This window comes from Streptopelia decaocto (genome assembly GCF_964273445.1).
Source record: "Streptopelia decaocto genome assembly, chromosome: 6".
NCBI classification, from domain to species: Eukaryota; Metazoa; Chordata; class Aves; order Columbiformes; family Columbidae; genus Streptopelia; species Streptopelia decaocto.
In genome coordinates this window covers 12711819-12728453 of record NC_138660.1, presented here as the reverse complement: position 1 = coordinate 12728453, position 16635 = coordinate 12711819, and the positions used below count along the sequence as shown (strand labels likewise).

At 40.4% G+C, this 16635-nt stretch overlaps 1 protein-coding gene across 2 annotated transcripts in view; it reads left to right on the top strand.

Moving 5' to 3' along the window:
- Positions 1-16635, top strand: part of FNDC3B (fibronectin type III domain containing 3B) — a 195049-nt gene that overhangs the window by 28881 nt on the left and 149533 nt on the right. For both annotated transcript variants that reach the window (XM_082057207.1, XM_082057206.1), the window contains exon 2: positions 9621-9759. In XM_082057207.1, the coding sequence (XP_081913333.1) occupies positions 9645-9759 (115 nt within the window). In that variant the 5' untranslated portion in view covers positions 9621-9644. The remainder of the gene's footprint in view (positions 1-9620; positions 9760-16635) is intronic.

The following is a 16635-nucleotide window of genomic DNA, read 5'->3' as shown; positions in this document are numbered from 1 at the left end:
CCGGAGCCGTTTCCCACAATAACACAATGAGCCACTTTGTCAGCGCAGCGTCAGCCCGGAGTCAGGTTAGCGGTGAATGGCGACAACGACAAAGTTTGCCTTGCACAAAGGTGTGCTGAAACCTTGTTGTGAATGGAATTTGGTATGCGTGCTTTTCAAGGGCTGCAGGTTGATATGATAGATATCTTTTTCTTTTTTTTTCTTTGGAGTTTCATTAGCGGTAAAAAAAAAAAAGAAAGAACCCACCCCACCTCACCCCATTCATTTCAGTAGATTCTCCACTGCACAGGAGCTCTAGAAGAGATAACCAAGGTCTTTGTGATATTATTGCAGAGGGATGATTATTTCTGAGAGCAGAGCAGAAGTGGGGGAGGTATTTATCGCCAAATGTTCTACTTATCAACCTCTAACTGTGATTAATTCTTTGGCTATTAAATAGAAGAAGAAAGCAAACAGATGAAGCGTATGCCTTATCTGACTTGCACCTTTGTGCTTCACCTAGAGATTTTTGTGGGCATGTGCATGGGGTCACAGCCCGATCCTGGGGAGTTCAGGACTGATGTGTCCCGCTAATAAAACTATTAAGAGTGCATAAAGACATACCGTAGTGCAAACGTGTGCAGGATTGGGGCCAAACTGTAGACAGGTGTAGGTCTGCATTGAAGGAGTTTGGTCATCCTCCAAGCAAATAGTTGGAATAACTTGGTATTTGCTTGAAACAGTGTTTAAGCTCATGGAATATCTTCTGTCACGTTGTGAGTTTCACTTACAAATTGCTTTTGTCAGAGGCAATATAGAGTGCAGGGAACCTGAAAAGGATTGTTGGCAGATTGGGGGGTGGCAGATGGAAATTTTGGAACACAGTAGGTGCCGAGGGCAGTTGTTCGAGTATCCTCCAGCTGTCGACTGATCAGCACCCAGAACTCTTACCGAAATGTTTCTGTGAGGGTAGATTATCTCTTATATTTTTGGAATTGCATAAATTAATTTCCCTTTTTTTTAAAAAAAAAGTTTAAAGTAGTTGCTATTTATAATTAGACTTTCTTAAATGTAAAAATATAATGTAAATTAAAAGAAAAAAACGAATTGTGGGGAGGAAAAATTCACCACTGTTGTGCAAGAAGAGGTAACCTCAGCCTATTGCTGCTCAGAAGTGCAGTGAAATGCTGTGAGAATTTTGTGCCTGAGAACTTTTCTATTTTTGCAACTATATAACTTAATCCAATTGAAGAAGGGGGAATAGAGAGGTTTCCTGTGTACTTGTGAGTCCCTTTTATCTGTTGTGATTAATACAGAGGAAGGTGAGGAAAGAAAGAGGTGCAGGCTTGGAAGAAGGAAAGGAATATAAATAGCCAAAATGACTAACTTAATTTTTAGATTGAAGAAAACGTAGACACACAGCCCAAATGGTGAGAAAGAGTTCTATACAAGTTTCCTCTATTTCTAGCGTGCTCTTAGGCCAGCGGTGCAGGCTGTAACCGTGGTTTGTTTGCATGTTTTAGAATTGGTTCTGGAGCAGCAGATGAATTTACAGCTATAATACTGTTTGCAGAAGTGAGATTGCTGTTAAGTCATTGGATTAGCTCATCTGCCTGTGGCTTTGCTTAGCCATATCTAATATAAGCTTAATAAAATTATTAGGCATCTATTTAACCACTGGTGTATTTTATTCACTTAAGTCTAGCGCCATTATGTTTTCACCCAAATATGACAGCCTTCGGGGCACTTGGGAGGAAGATGGGCTGGCTTTTCCTACACAAGTTTTCACAAGAAAGCCAAGGCGGAAAAAAAGAAAAACAGTGATGTGAAGTTTTCCTTTAGTAAAAGACTCTCTTGTGCACCAGCTTGCTTTATGCTGTTATTTCACCAGAGCTATTATATGCTGATTAGTTGTACTTGCCTTGAAATAAGATACTCCTGTGTGATGCTGTTTCACCTGATTTCCCCGTTCTTGACACTTGCTTCTGGTACATCTTTGAAGTTACTTGGTTATTCCACTTTGTCCCAACATTGAGCTCGGGACATTTTTTTCTTTGTAGTTTGCCTGTTACTAAATAATAAATATTTCCTGTGAGGGATATGCAACTGGTTGCATTGCAAAATCATTCTTCCTTAGAATAATGTAATTTCAAATCTTGAAAATGTGAGGTCAAATTATAGGTTTAAATAAATGCAAATTACCGAAAATCACCATATGGTTACCCTTTGGAGAGTTCCCTTAAAAATCTCACAGCAGTGTGAGGAAAAACACTGTTAACTTTACTTGATCCGCTATAGAGTTGAATAGTGCTGATAATGCCATCTTTAGAGATGGAATGTATTATGGACATTGAAATGTGTTGTTACTTAAAATAAAAATAAACTAGAGGAGAATAAACCCGCTGATGAATTACTGTGGTTAAGTTTTCAGAGGATGTTTATGCTTTTCAGCCTAGTGGAGATAGGATCCAGCTACTGGTGGCCTTATTGTCAGTGAACTGGCACAGAGAACAAGCAGCAGGCATTTTATTGCCTCTTTGTAAAACACCAGTGAGCTTTGTAGGTATGCATTCCCTCTAATCTGTTTTCTTTGTCATAACAGTTTTTAAAAATTGCATATATTTCATCGAAACTGCTAGAAGAAGCCCATCTGTTTGGATACTTTCAAATTAATCTACCATGTTTGCAATTAAACAGAGAAAGAATGCTTTCAGGTTTCAATCGCTCTTCAGACGGATGTGATTTAACTAAACTAATGAACACACATCAGACAAGACAAATTCCAGACTGTTTGTGCCTTGACCAACCATCTGTGTGCATACCTCCAGGTACTGCTCATGTCTCAAGGGGCTTTTCTACATGAACAATTATTACCACTCCTTTTTGAATTCAAGTGGCAAGCCATGGCAAGAGTCTCTTGAAAGCACCTATATTTACTGCTCTGCTTTTCAGTGAAAATATGATTGCGTTATGTATGTTTTAATTAATCTGAAATTTCAGTGTGTGGTGTACAAAATACAATAGGAGGGCGGGGTTGTGTGTAAGCGCTTCTGTCTCTTGCGTGCAAACACCAGCATCGACAGTGATGTGGAGAAGCAGCACTTCTCATTTGGAGCCTTCCTAGAGGGTCCTGTACTCCTTCTAAATTCTTAGTGTCTGATATGTGTGCATACAATTAAGTTTATGGATGTGTGTGTGCATATTCTGTTTGTACATATGTGCAGTTTTTTCCTTATTTTTCTCTGGTGGATATGATTCAAAATATCTCTGGAAAAAGCATCCATTTTTTCAGCTACATAATAAGCAACACTGATGTGATTTGACATACCAGACTTTGATATGATTCTTCAGTTAGACTTGTGAACTTCTGGAAAATAGCAAATGGTTCCAAGAATATTTCCTTTTATGGAATAATAATCTGTGCTGCAGGTAATGGCTGCAGCTAAACACAAAAGGATTTTCTTATTTTCATTGCATTTCACTTTATTTTCTTAAGTGAGACTACTTCTAGAAATACTTGAGTCTTCCCTGTATTTCTAAAACTATGTTTGACTTCTCGGTGGTAAGCGGGACTCCCTCTGACATGACCCATTATTCCATACATGCTTTTTAACCATGGCGAGACCATTTTTAGCAACTCCTACTTCCTCTTGTCCCAGTTACAACAGCACAAGTATCTGAGCATCGATATAGTGCAGTGGATTGGGGAACCTATGTGTGTTCCAGCTAACTTTGCAGATGGTGGTAGAGGGTTTGGGCTGGTTGTATTATTAGGATGTGATTTGGAGGATGCAGATCAGATATCACAAATATTTCCTCCTCTAGTTAGAGGACTGCCAATTTCTGAACATCCCTCTTGCAGAACCTAGTGTGCCCCAGGACAAGCCTGGGGAAACGGCTGGTGGGGAGGAGAAACAGTCACATTTTAAGCAACTGCTGGTCATTAGCTCAGTTAGATCATCAAAGACTTTGACTTGTGACATCATATCTGAACTGGCTTTTCCCATCATTTTAAACTACCAAGGAAGTTGCTGATGAGTTTGAATTCCTTCTCTGCTCAGTGCGTCAACCACTGTGCAAGAGAAGATCAGCCATTACATGTAGAATGGTAGAAGAGGGGCTCATATACATACTTACACATTTAAAACTAAGGTAGTAGAAAGGAGCTCATATTAGACTATATAAGCCGATATTTTTTTAAAAAAAAGGTTTTGACCCAAGCCTCTTCTTCTCTCTGCAGCCTCAATGGGATGTGTTTTATGATTTTGAAGAATTAGTGGAGAAAATTTCTGTTTCAAGAAAGCTATATTTTGTTGGGTAATGGGTTCTGTTGTCTTTGAAGCCATGTTTTAGCATGGAGGGCGTTGGTCTCTTCTCCCAAGTGATAGGAAAAGAGGAAATGGCTTTGAGTTGTTCCAGGGAAGGTTCAGACTGGATATTAGGAGACATTTCTTCACAGAAAGGGTTGTCAGGCATTGGAACAGGCTGCCCAGGGAAGTGGTGGAGTCACCATCCCTGGAGGTGTTTAACAGACATGTAGATAAGGTTCTTAGGGACACGGTTCAGTGCCAGATTTAGGTTATGGTTGGATTCTATGATCTTGAGGGTCTCTTCCAGCATAAGCGATTCTATTATTCTACAAGCAATGCGTTACGTAATTTTCTTCACGGGGGACTGGACACCTGTGTACCGTGCATGCCAAGACCATGTTATTTCTGGGGTTTGTTATAAAGGCAGGATAGCTAATGGCTACTGATGGTGACAATTAGATATTTATCCTAAATTTAGGAAAGGAAGATTGAGCACCAGCAGCCTTCTGGCTTTCTCTCATGGTTGCCATTGCTGAGTAGCATTTGAGCCTGATCTCAAGGAAAGCAGGTTGAGAAATGTATGGAGTGGTTCAGTGATGCGGCAGGCGGCCAGGAGGGGCCATGGTCACAGCTGCCTCAGGAGGTGGCTGGGCCACAAAGTCCCTGTCATGCCCAAGGACAAATCTTGTAGAAAATTGGAGGATTTTTTGTTTGCATGTTTATTAATTGTTGCTGCATGCACTGTGTATGTTTGCATGCATGTCTGTTTATGAACTTCATTATGTTGAAATTGTAAGGTGGGGTTTTTTTAGTCTGGAAAGAGAAAAAATTTCCTGTTTTTAAGTTTTATACTGTGTGTGTTTTAAATATTTTCTACAGAAATGCTAGGCTTGAAGGTGGTGTAGCCTCTTTATACAGTATGTACTTTTCTAATCAATCAGAATAACCCTAAGTAAGCACTGCATGAGTGCAAATGTGTGTTTACTCCTGGATTTTTGTTGTATATTAAATCAGGATATGTGGCTCTGCTAGGTATCAGAAATGTCATCTTTGTAGTACAACTTTCGTAGTTCCAGATGATTCTGATAAGAAAGAAGAACATTTTGTTTAGCTTTTAATGGTCTGCTGCAGAGAGCGGTCACAGGACTCTGTGTTCAGACCTCCTCTTGCTTTTGCCAGGTTCTCCGAATTTGTCTGCCATAGCTGGAAAAGGTTCTTCGGCTTTGTAAAAGACAGAAGGTGGGGAAAAAAAAATCACAAAAAGAAAAATGTTCTTGGCTTATCGCCCCATTAATAGCATGGGTAGAACTTTCTAGGAAAAGTAGGTCTTGGGTATCTTGATGTGGTTCGCACTGCTTTTGGAATTTCAGGAGAACTCTGACGTAACCTGTTGGGTCATATAAATTCACCATACATGGACATTGGTTTTTAGATAGTTTGTTCTTCTGCGTGTTTTAGTTTTCTTTCTAGTTCCATGTGCAACTAATTTATGTATTAGTTATTCACATATTGAATTAATTTAATCATTTTGATGAGTAGAAGACTACAGTACTGAATTGAAAATCAGGTTTGTAACAGTAACTTGCAGACATCAAAAGGCTTGGAAATTTGGTTTGGGGAGGGAAACATGAAACTTGAATCATTATTTCTTCTTCCTTGCTCTACAGGAAGATGGGAAACTGTGATTTCCCGTGTTCCTGGAGGTAGCGAGACGGAGATGCAGCTTTTGCTCCACGTTGGCATTGCTGTGATCTGTCCCAGCCAAACCTAGGGAATGTAGACGCACAGGAAATATCTTTTCTAAAATTTAAATATAGTCAGCTTTCTAGACAAAACCCCAAATTTGAGTTAGTACCTGGAAAAAAAAAAAAAAAAAGGCTGTGGGTTAGTATTTGGCAGTTCATATTTTAGCTAAGGAAGACTTCTCATATCCTGAAATGTGGCCTGGCTCTTTGAGTCCTTGTCTGGTGTTTTCTTCCAGCAATGTTCCTGAATTTACAGGAAAAAGAAAACTCTTGTGTTCAAACCTCACCTTCTTTGTATTAATCAAGTTTGCTTACATGAGCGTCCCCTGTGGGGGGAATGCTAGGCTTTAGGAGGGGTGTGAATGCATGGTGAATAAATCTGTTCTAAGTAGGATGGATGGGCAAATCAGCTAAAATAGTGCATTAAGTCCTTTCCAAAGGCTTTGGCTTCAGTGTGAGGTCTGCTAGTCTCACAGTAGCTGCTTTAACTCCATCTCATCTAACTCTGCATGGTGTACGTCTATGTGAAATACTGCTAAAAAAAACAAGAGGCCCGTGGCCAACTGTGCCATGTAGCCAGTACTGTTGCTGGCATTACCGATGGTGGGGTTATACCAGACCTGACAAATAAAGAAAGCCCTTCTTATTTATTTTTCTTTTTTATTCATCTCCCCCCCCCGCTTTAAAGTGAGGCAAGTGTAGACATGGCTGTAGTGACAAACCATTAATAAAGCAAAAGGAATGCAGCTGCAAAACTTTAAATAATGACTGCAGCAAATAAATGTCAACATATTGGTTGTTGTGCCTGGAATGGAATTATTACTAGGAAAATATGTAGCTTCAAGCTACAGTCTGGCTTTTTTGCTTAAGAAAGTAGAATCAGCATGACGCTTAAACTCCGTTAAAGCTGGAGCTTTCAGATTTGGACTAGATTTACATGTCATTTCTTTGGGAAAGGGAGTGTACTGTTTTCCGTGGGTTTAAAAGAGTTCCTGTGAACATTTCATTCTTTTAAAATAATCTTAATTAATTTTTTTATATATGAATATATATACACACAGAAAAACTATAGATACATAATTACATGTATGGCCCGTATAGTTTGAGGTACAGCTGACTGTTGACTAAATGAACCTGTTTCCATTGAAAGCTGCTGATGCCAGTCTTCTCATTGGTGCTCAGTACTGGGCTTTTTCAGTCCTTTTCTTAATCCCAAGCATTTAAGAAATAGTTCAGAAACTCTCATTCTCTTCTTTGTCATAATTTTAAACAAACCAAACCCCAAATCACACTGCCCCACTCCCTCCCCTCCACCCCCAAGCCCCAACCCTTATGCCTGTGGACGTGGATGTTTGTCAAAATTAAAACCTGAGACTCTGAAGTAATGAGAAGCAAAAGGCTCCAAAAAGCTCCAAACATTGCAAAACTTCAGGGAGAAAATGTGTTGAGCAAAGCTTCTGGGCTGTTGGACAGATTTTTGTAGCCCACGTAACGGTTAGGTCAGAGCTTTGAATGTCCGAGCCAGGGAGGCTTTGGTCACCGCTGGATGCATGCTGGATCAGAGAGCAGATCCTGTGGACTACAGGAGGGTTTAGCAAGTGTCCTTATTCCTTACTCCACGGCTATATGCACTGCAGGGCAGGTTATTCAGGGTAGTGGTGACAGCAGGACTAAAACACTGCCAGGCTCTGGAACAAAGGTTGATGCACGCAGGGGATGGGACTTGAAACCCAGCTGTGGATGTACCATCCTCCTGATAACTGTGCCTCAAGCTTTCTGAGAACTTCTGTCCTGTAATTAAGTCTCAAATAAAAGGAGGGTTTTCATTTAGAGATGGATGAAAATAGATTGCATCTGTTTATTTCTCTAGTGGAGTGATGATTAGAAAAGTGGTGTTTTCACACGGATAAGAACATTGGAGAAAGCTGTGAGAGTCGTGCTAAATTTGGTACAGAGATAAATTAAAAGTGCTGGTCTTGAGATGTGTGGCTGAAGGTAACAGGGCTAAGTTTGCATTTCTGAAAAACAAATGCACTTTTAGTCTTCTGGTACTACTTAGATGTGAAGGGGTCAAGAATGAAGAGAGAGATGTGAGTCATTCTATGTGGGCACCCCATCACTTTTAAATCACCCAAGTGGTCCTCTTCAGGAGCTGGAGTAGCAGCTCCTGGTCAGGCTGATATTTCTGATCATTGAGTGGCTCTGCAGGTGACAGGGTTGCCATGAGCTCTGGAAGAGGTCACTGAAAATGAAGGCAACATATTTCAGCATGATTCCTAACTTAGTTGTTTAAACCAGTATTTTTAAATGTGAACTTAGATCCTAGCAGCACCGGGGGGCAGAGCAGGTTTGGGGTGTCAGTTCTGCAGCCTGCAGAGCCGGTGGAACTGCTCCAGCCCTGGCGAGGTTGGCTCAGCCCTCAGTTCCCTCCAGAGCAGGTGAATTAAATTCCCAGTTTATGGCTCTGTGGTCGGGCACTCCATGGTAATACCTGATCCCACAACACTGTCCTTGTGAGCGGGGATTTCCCTGTTGCTCTTTGCCAAAAATTCCCCTATACTCTGGTGGTTTTGTGCCAGCTGATTACTTGGCTGTTACCAGTCACCTGAGTCACAGTGTATTTTTTTCTAACTTGGATTTGTGATGTATATGAAATTATTTGGGAGGACTTCGGGATTCTCTGGCATAAGAAGTACTAAGGAGGCTGCTCAATCAGTGCTGGACCTGCAAGGTTGCTTTGCTTAGGAGTTCTTGTGCAGAACTATAGATAAATTATGTGATTAGGTCATCTATATTATTCACTAAAGAACTGAATTATTGCCCCATGAAACAGTATGATGGTACTCTTAATGCTGAATTAAGACTTGCTTTTACAAAGCAATTTCCCTGTGGTTTTAGTGATGCTTACATATCACAGCAATTAGCTGTCAAGGGGGAGGGTGTGCTGGAAGTGGTGTGTGATTCTTCACAAATTTTCAAGTGAGATTTTCCATCCAGCTCTGTGGTCTCCTGTATAGCACAAGGTGTTTAAAGCATGGGGATGTGCTGTGCCTCCTGCTCCAGTAAAAACCTTTCTCCTTTGGATCATGATTAAGTGGAAATCAGGCACCTGCTCTTTGTGTTACAGGTGGCAGTTCTCACTGTTCACAGGGCCCTAGAAAGAAAATAAAGGTGTTTGGCTTTGAACTGTGGATATTGAGTGAAAGTGATGTGACACTTTAATCATGCAGATTATGTAGTTCCAAGAGCTGTGGTAGCATGAAGGATGCTGATTTTTAGGAACAGAGCAAATCTCATTCTAAGTCTCTTGGAACTTGCCCATTTCAGCTGTGAAATGAGGGCTGGACATTAAGTAATGGGAATGAGTGGAAATCTGGCTAGTTGATTTTGAAGTCTTGCATGGAAACTTGACCTCCCATGCTCTTGATCTGACAGTTAAAACCTCCATTAAATGCCTCGAGTTCCCGTATGCAGCCTGTTACAAAAGCAGGTATCCTGCTTAGGTTGCAAAATGCACACAGATACCAGTGACCTTCTAAAGTACAACTGGGTTTTCCAGGGTCTTTAACTGATGCTTCTCTTGCAGGAAGCCCGTTGAGGAAAATTCTCCATGAATGTACGTCACAATGATGATGACCGACCAAATTCCGCTGGAGCTGCCACCGTTGCTGAACGGAGAAGTAGCCATGATGCCTCACATCGTGAATGGCGATGGATCACAGCAGGTCAGTCAGCTTTGCAGAAAATGGATGGTTTAAATAAACTATTTCTTGGCGACCGTGGGATTTTGAAGATCAGGAAGGTGGTTTTCCGTAGCACTGGGGAGGGCAGAGTATTTTCTGGAAGGCAGAAATCTGCCCTTACACTGGAAACACATGAAAAGCAATGCTTTAAGTACACTGTTAAATTTAATGTGATTATTGCATGTGTGTTCATTGAAGTTAAAATGATGGATTGAAACAATGGATATAAATGCTATGGATTTGAGGGCTTTGCAGAAAGTTAGTCTCATGATAATATCTGTGATGAGATTTTAAGAACTTAAAAATGCTGAGGTTGTAAAAAAGGGAAAGAAGGAAATGGAGAACTGAAGAGGAGTCCTGTGATGACTGCTGTTCTTTACTAATCGAAGTGTACCAATCCCAGCAGTCCCATGTATTACTCTGTGCTTCATTATAACCCTCAGAGAAGCAGAAGTGAATTTTGAGTGGGCTTTTGAAGGATGGCAAGTTTATAGTTGCCTTCATATTTGTCTGAGAGAGATTCTCTAACAAGGTTGATCAGAAGTAGGTAGAATGATTATAAGACCACAAGGATGCCCTCATGTCAGGATACAGCCTGGAGGTGGAAGCTGATAAGTTGATAGGTTCACAAACCTGTCATCTTGGGTTAATCTTTCTCTTTGCAGAACATCTACCCTAGCAATTCTTTTGTGTTATTCAGTTTGGTTCCCTCCTGATTTGAAAAATTTCAGCAAAATATTGTAATCAAGGTAGAAAAAAGCTGCCCTTCATGAATCAATATAAAATGTCATTCTGTTACTTCTCATTCCCTTGATCATTTGTTCCTCCACCTAAGCTGTGTTTTAAGCTATACCATCCTCAAGAGGAAGAATAGTTTCCGCTTTTCTTGGAAGCCTTTAAGTCTGTCTGCTTATCTGGGTTCTCACTACAATGCAGAATTTCATTGTTTTTTTTTTTTTTTTTTTTAAAGTCATTTCTGCACCATGTACTTCAGCTTGAAAAAAACAGAAAAGAAAGCTTTTAATGGCTCTGTTTACCAAGTCCAATGTTCATATACTTAAGCATAGGAACAATCTTATTAATATTGGATAGGATAATTGTTCCTTAAATGTGCCTTTTTTTCCTTGCAGGAAACCATTTATCAGGTTAGACTGTCCAGTGGGTCCTTCTGTATCACAGAAAGAGTAAATGGAGTCTTCTGGGCCCTCCTGTGAGATGTGACTTTAAGTCCAGTCTTTGAATTTTCCCATCAGTGATGACTCGGCAGCCTTGCTTGGCAGATGCCTCCACTGCCTTTGAACTATCTTATCTAATATTTTGGGAAAAAAGAATTGCTGATATACTGGAAGTGCGTTGCTTTTGCTGTGCTTTACAAATATGACTCAGCAGAACAGTTCTGGGCTGGGTTCCTTTTCTGCATAAATGTTTGTTGAATGATGGTTGTAGGCCTCATCACTTTATCTAAGTACTTGCAGCTGGAATACCAGTTTTTGGTGAGGCTTCTTTGGTCTGTCGTCTAGAAAGTTTAGCTGCCTTAATGCTTTGTCATTTTCATCCTATTTCTGAAAGCTTAGAAGCCTTTATGCTTTATCATTTTGATCCTATTTCTGATGTTTTAGTTGATGTCTTAACTTAAATGTACTGTTCTAAAATGCAATGAAACTGGAATAAATGCTTTGTTTGATCTATGCATATACTAGCTGCAAATGGATTATGGTAAGTGCTCTTAATGTTATTTCTGACATAATGTAGAAGCGACTGTTGCGTATTTGTTCAGATATATCTTAGTTACTTGTAAGGCAACAGCAGTCTTTAGATTTGATTCATATAAGAATGACTTCCTTAATAAAGATGGTTTATATTGCTCAGTAAATAGGTGCTAATTTTGTGAAGGCATGTGCTTTTCCAGGGTGTAATTAACATGTCTGTTAGAAGCTGGTGGGAGATGAGGCATGTGGAGTTTTCCAGACTGTGATGTGCCCAGCACACAGATCGGAGCCTCGTGCTCTGGGGTGGGCAGCACTTGCCTCTCATGAGGTGCTCTGAGTGCACTTGCTGTTCCTCACCATAACGTGTCACAGGACACGTGAAGCCTCAGCCATGCCAGCACGGCAGAGCAGTGCTATAGGCTGTACCTGGCAATGCTGAGCTTCAGAGAAAAGGTTGTTCTCAAAAGACCGGTTCTTATATATGTGGAAAAGGGCAGACTGGAGCTGATAAAACACCTTAGCTTTGTCAGCAGCCAGATGGAGAGGGATGCAACAGGGAATTCTGCCAGTAAACAGTCATGTATTGTAAGACAATTGCATAGGAGTATTCATTTGTTTTATCTTCCTGGGGATAAGTGCTGCAGAGCTGTACAGGGCAGAGCTAGGAATGCCTTGGCCTGCTCGACAGTAATCCCACTTCTCTAGACTACCCAAAATGGCCTTTCTAGCACTGGCCTTTTTTTTTTTTTTTAAAGTTTCCCACACTTAATTTCCACTACTGCTGACTATTGAATGCTTTCATGTTCCTTCCAGAGCTGCTGCTTACTCTGTTTTTGCTTCTAATACACTTGTAACTCCTGTAGGGATTCAGGGAGTGATAATTAATCTTTTGGGTCAAGAATTTCAGTGGTTTTCTGTAGGTACTCCACTGCAAGCTCTAGAAAGCTTGGAGTATGAAGTGGAGGGGCAGCTCACTGTGCCATAGCATGTCTGTGCAGAATGCCAGGCAGTTTAGCTTGGGAAGTTTTATTTTGGCTTGATTTGTTCACTGCACCTGCAGTGCTATATCAAGTTTTCTGCTTGCCCGCTCTTTCTAAAGGCGTATTTACCAAACCCTGTTTTTCCACTGTTTGGCTCAAGCCCAGACACTGTATATAGCGCTGTTTGTGCTAGTTCTTGTCTTTTGGGGTCACACACTTTGAATAAGGGAGATGTGAGGAACAAGTTTTGGTACCTGCCTGTAGCACAACAAGCCTGTGTGCTGTGCAAGAGCTTGCAAGTGTTGAGCTGGCTGCGTTTATACTGCACCTGCACAGGGGCTGAGCTGAGGGATTGAGCTTTGTGCCAAAGTTTAGAGTTACTTCTTCATAGTTTCTTGAAATTTTTTCTTTATATGCTTGTAGGAATGCCCTTTTAGGTGAGAGGGGGAGATATGTACATATGTAAGGCTTGTTATATTATAACTGGTACACATCTAAGCTACCTGAGCTGAGAAGCATCCATCCATGAAAAATAAAGGATGATGACATTTCCTTCTGTTTAAATATACTGACTTTTAAAGCTGATTCAGTAGTCTTAGAGAAGGCATTTAGACTAGAATGGGTGGCAGGGGAGTTACTTCAGCAAACTGATGGCCAGGGTTTGCTCTCTAGGAAGTCTCTAATGTGAACTTTTCTGGAGGCATTTTAGCTGAAGGATGTTGGTGGGCCAACGGGGAAGCCGTTCTCACAAATGTGCAGTGAATAGATCTTCATTAATCTTAAAATGTCTTGCTTATCAGAGCAATTTGTTACACAAATTTACTAATTTTTATGTTTTTTTTTTATTTTTTATGATGCCGCACTCCCCAGCTCTATGAAGCATGATATATCTAAACAGGGAAGGGAAAATCCACCACAGTGGAAATGTTTAAGGCAGAGTTTTAGTACAACAAAGCAGTGTGAGGAGCTGTTTGACCTTAGCAAGGAAAAGGTTCTTATAAAGTAGAAGTGTTTTAAAGCAAGCATTGGATTGTATTGCATCACATGGATGCACAGGTGATCTGCAGCAAAGCTGTTAGGAAATGGTCTGCTCTGAAAGTGAATTTTCTTCTGTGTGCTAAAAAACCACTTCTATAGTGTTGGTTTACTTATACAAAATACGTCATAGTACATGCCCTTTGTCCCTAGCAGATCGTGTTTTCTGTATTTGTATGAGACTGTTTACCCACAATGTATATAATTCTGTATTCCTGAACCTGAGCTTTAAGACTGTGTTAGACTTTGTTGGCAGGTTCATTGGGCTCTTCCCCTGCTCTCAGTAGGCACAAGAGTTGGATAGCAGGAACAAGGGGACATGAGTGACATGGGTTTGGCTTGTCGTGAAAACTTGGTCTGGACACAGCAATTGTTACCAAATTGTGTGTGAGAGATTATAAATATTTATAGTAACTGTGCAACTTAGTAACATTAATCAGTCTTAACAAACATGACTTTATAATAACATTCTTAAATGCGAAATAAACCAAAAAAGAAGTGTGTTATGGAGATAGCAAGCTTTCTCTGACAATGCAGCAGGTAAGGCTGGGCTTCAACACCGAGTGGGTTAAACTGCTAAAGCAAACATCCAAGTACTTTTTACGGAAAATAAAAAGCCTTTGGACTGCGCTGCTGTCACAAGCTCCAGCTTTTCAGATGTGAGGAGGCCAGGGGACTGAAACTGATCTGGGCTGTCCTTGGGCCGCAGGCCGTACCCTTGTGGTGCTGCCAGGGCCACCGAACCGCCTGGGTTCCAAGTGACTTTTCAGGCTCTCTCCCCTCTTGCTGCTCACTCATAAACCTGGGGATGATGCATATTGGAAGAGTCACAGTGCAATTAAAGATTGTCTGTGTTTGTTTTCATTAAAATCAAGATGTTATCTTTAGCTTTATTTTTTTTTATTGCTTTGCTCAGATTTTTTAATTAAAAGCTTCAGAAACAAGGCGTTCTCATGAGGATCCCTTGAGTAGAAAGAAACGAAAAATTCTTTAGCCTGGAATGCAGCTTATGGTTTTGCTGTTTAGGAGGACATGGGAAAAAGAAATCCTTGAACTAGTTTGACATAATTAGTGTATATAAACAAAAGAAGTCACAATGTGCCTTGATATTATTGGTTGAGGCCATTGGGACAAATCGGGTCGTTGGCTGGAAAATGCCCAATATCTAATACTGGATGTGTGCTCTCTCTGCTTGCACCGGGGGAGGTTTAGGTTGGGCTCTGTAATTAGGCAAGGATAATGCTGCTTTATTTTGACCATCATAAACAACAGCTGTTATTTGGGATATAATCTTGAGAAAGGGTTTTTAATGTGGAAGCCCAAGGAATTATTTTCAAAGCACAACTGCAGACCTGCAAACGCAGGCACTTGGGCTGGAGACTGGCCTTTGCAATGACTCCTTGAAATGGAATTTGTAAATCGGACCCTTCTGATAACCAACCCTGGGGTCGACATGTGCCTTGTGTAGTGAGAGGAATCCCTCTCTCACGATCAGTCTTACATCTGCCATTTTTAAGTCATTTAGTACATGACACAGTTCTGCCATTCCGATCTATCTGCCATTAAACTCAACTCCTCACTTTGGGGAAAAAAGAGGTATTTTTTTTCATCTACATCAATCTGCTCAGGATATATGTAATATTTTGAGCAGTTGGACCAAGTTCTTCCAAAGGTGTGATGGTGCGCTAGGGCATCTGGTTTATGTTAGTCAAATGTGTTAATAAATAACCTGCCTTAATGCTGCTGGTTTAGCCAGATAATGCAAATGAACTAATGAAATACTTTTATGATTCTTTGCCTCTTTGCACTCGGGTTTCTGCTTTGTTGGTTGGGCTTTTTTTTTAAGCTGAATGACAATGCTTTGCTCTGGGCTTCTTTTGGCCGGGCTTGGTTAATCCATGCCTGTTCATAGCAAAAGATCATTTAAATGCTGTCACTTAAATGTTGATTGCTTGGAGATTAGGGATGGAATGGCTTTGTGCCTCTGATCTTTTCTGAACAATTAATTGTGCTCTGTATGCTGGACCAGATCCACATGTTTGCAGAGAAATTATTGTTGCAGACAAAATAATGGCTTCCGTGTGTAATTTTTCTGATTTCCAGCTTGTGCTTTAAAAATGTAGCTGGAATAATGGTTTCTATAGGATTACTGTAATTCAAAAGGTCATCTAGGCAATAATTATTTGCATTTAGCTTAAGGAATTCAGAAACACAACATTAATTCAAATTCTGTATTTCCAGATTGAGTGATTAAATTCTGCCTACAGGTATCCCAGAATATAAAGACCAGACTTAAATTTAGAGCGAGTTTTCACAAAAAGATATAGATCTAGATTTTCAATTTATACCAAGATTAATCCAGGTTTAGGTTGAATTTCTGACAAAGCAAAGTTAACAGAAGTGTGTTTAAAATATTTGAGTAAGAGTTTAACAAACAGCAACAGCATGGGGTAAATGATCACTGGTGCCCAGTGAAACTCTCCATTAAATAAATAAATATAGATAAGAAGTTTAAAACTATTGTTATAGGCACCTGAAATTTAATAAAGATGATTATAAAGTGCACTGACCTGGGATGTGTTTTGGTGCTTCCTGGTCTTTGTAGCATTCCTGTCATCTCCAGAATTGAGCAATGGGAGACTAGGGTGATATTTTGATTATTTTTTAAAAAATATTATATTTGTTACTAAATAAATAGTTTATTAGTTCTGTGTGCAACTGTTGAACTGTGTGTGTGTCTATGGATTTTCCTTAATGATATCTGAAGGATGAATTTTTAAAAATGCGATGGGTCAGCTCCCCTTATCCTGCAAAAAAACTACTTATTCCTGTGAACGTGAATCCCTGATACGGCTTGGTGCTGTGTGCTGGAGTTTGTGCTGTCTGCTCTCATGTGCCAGCTGTCTGGAGATTTGTTTGTGACTGTCAGCATTTGACCAAGTTAAACACACTGTCAAGAGTTTGGTGGTGGAACTCGAAACCATAATTCTCACCTGCACACAACTGAGTTACATCTTTATTTCAGCTCCGAAAACTTAGGTGATGCTTTAAATCTCTACCGGCTCTTGGACTCTGCTGGCACCCGAAGATGTAGCACACCAGTCTGTTTCCTCCCTGCCCCCATATTTCCTCCG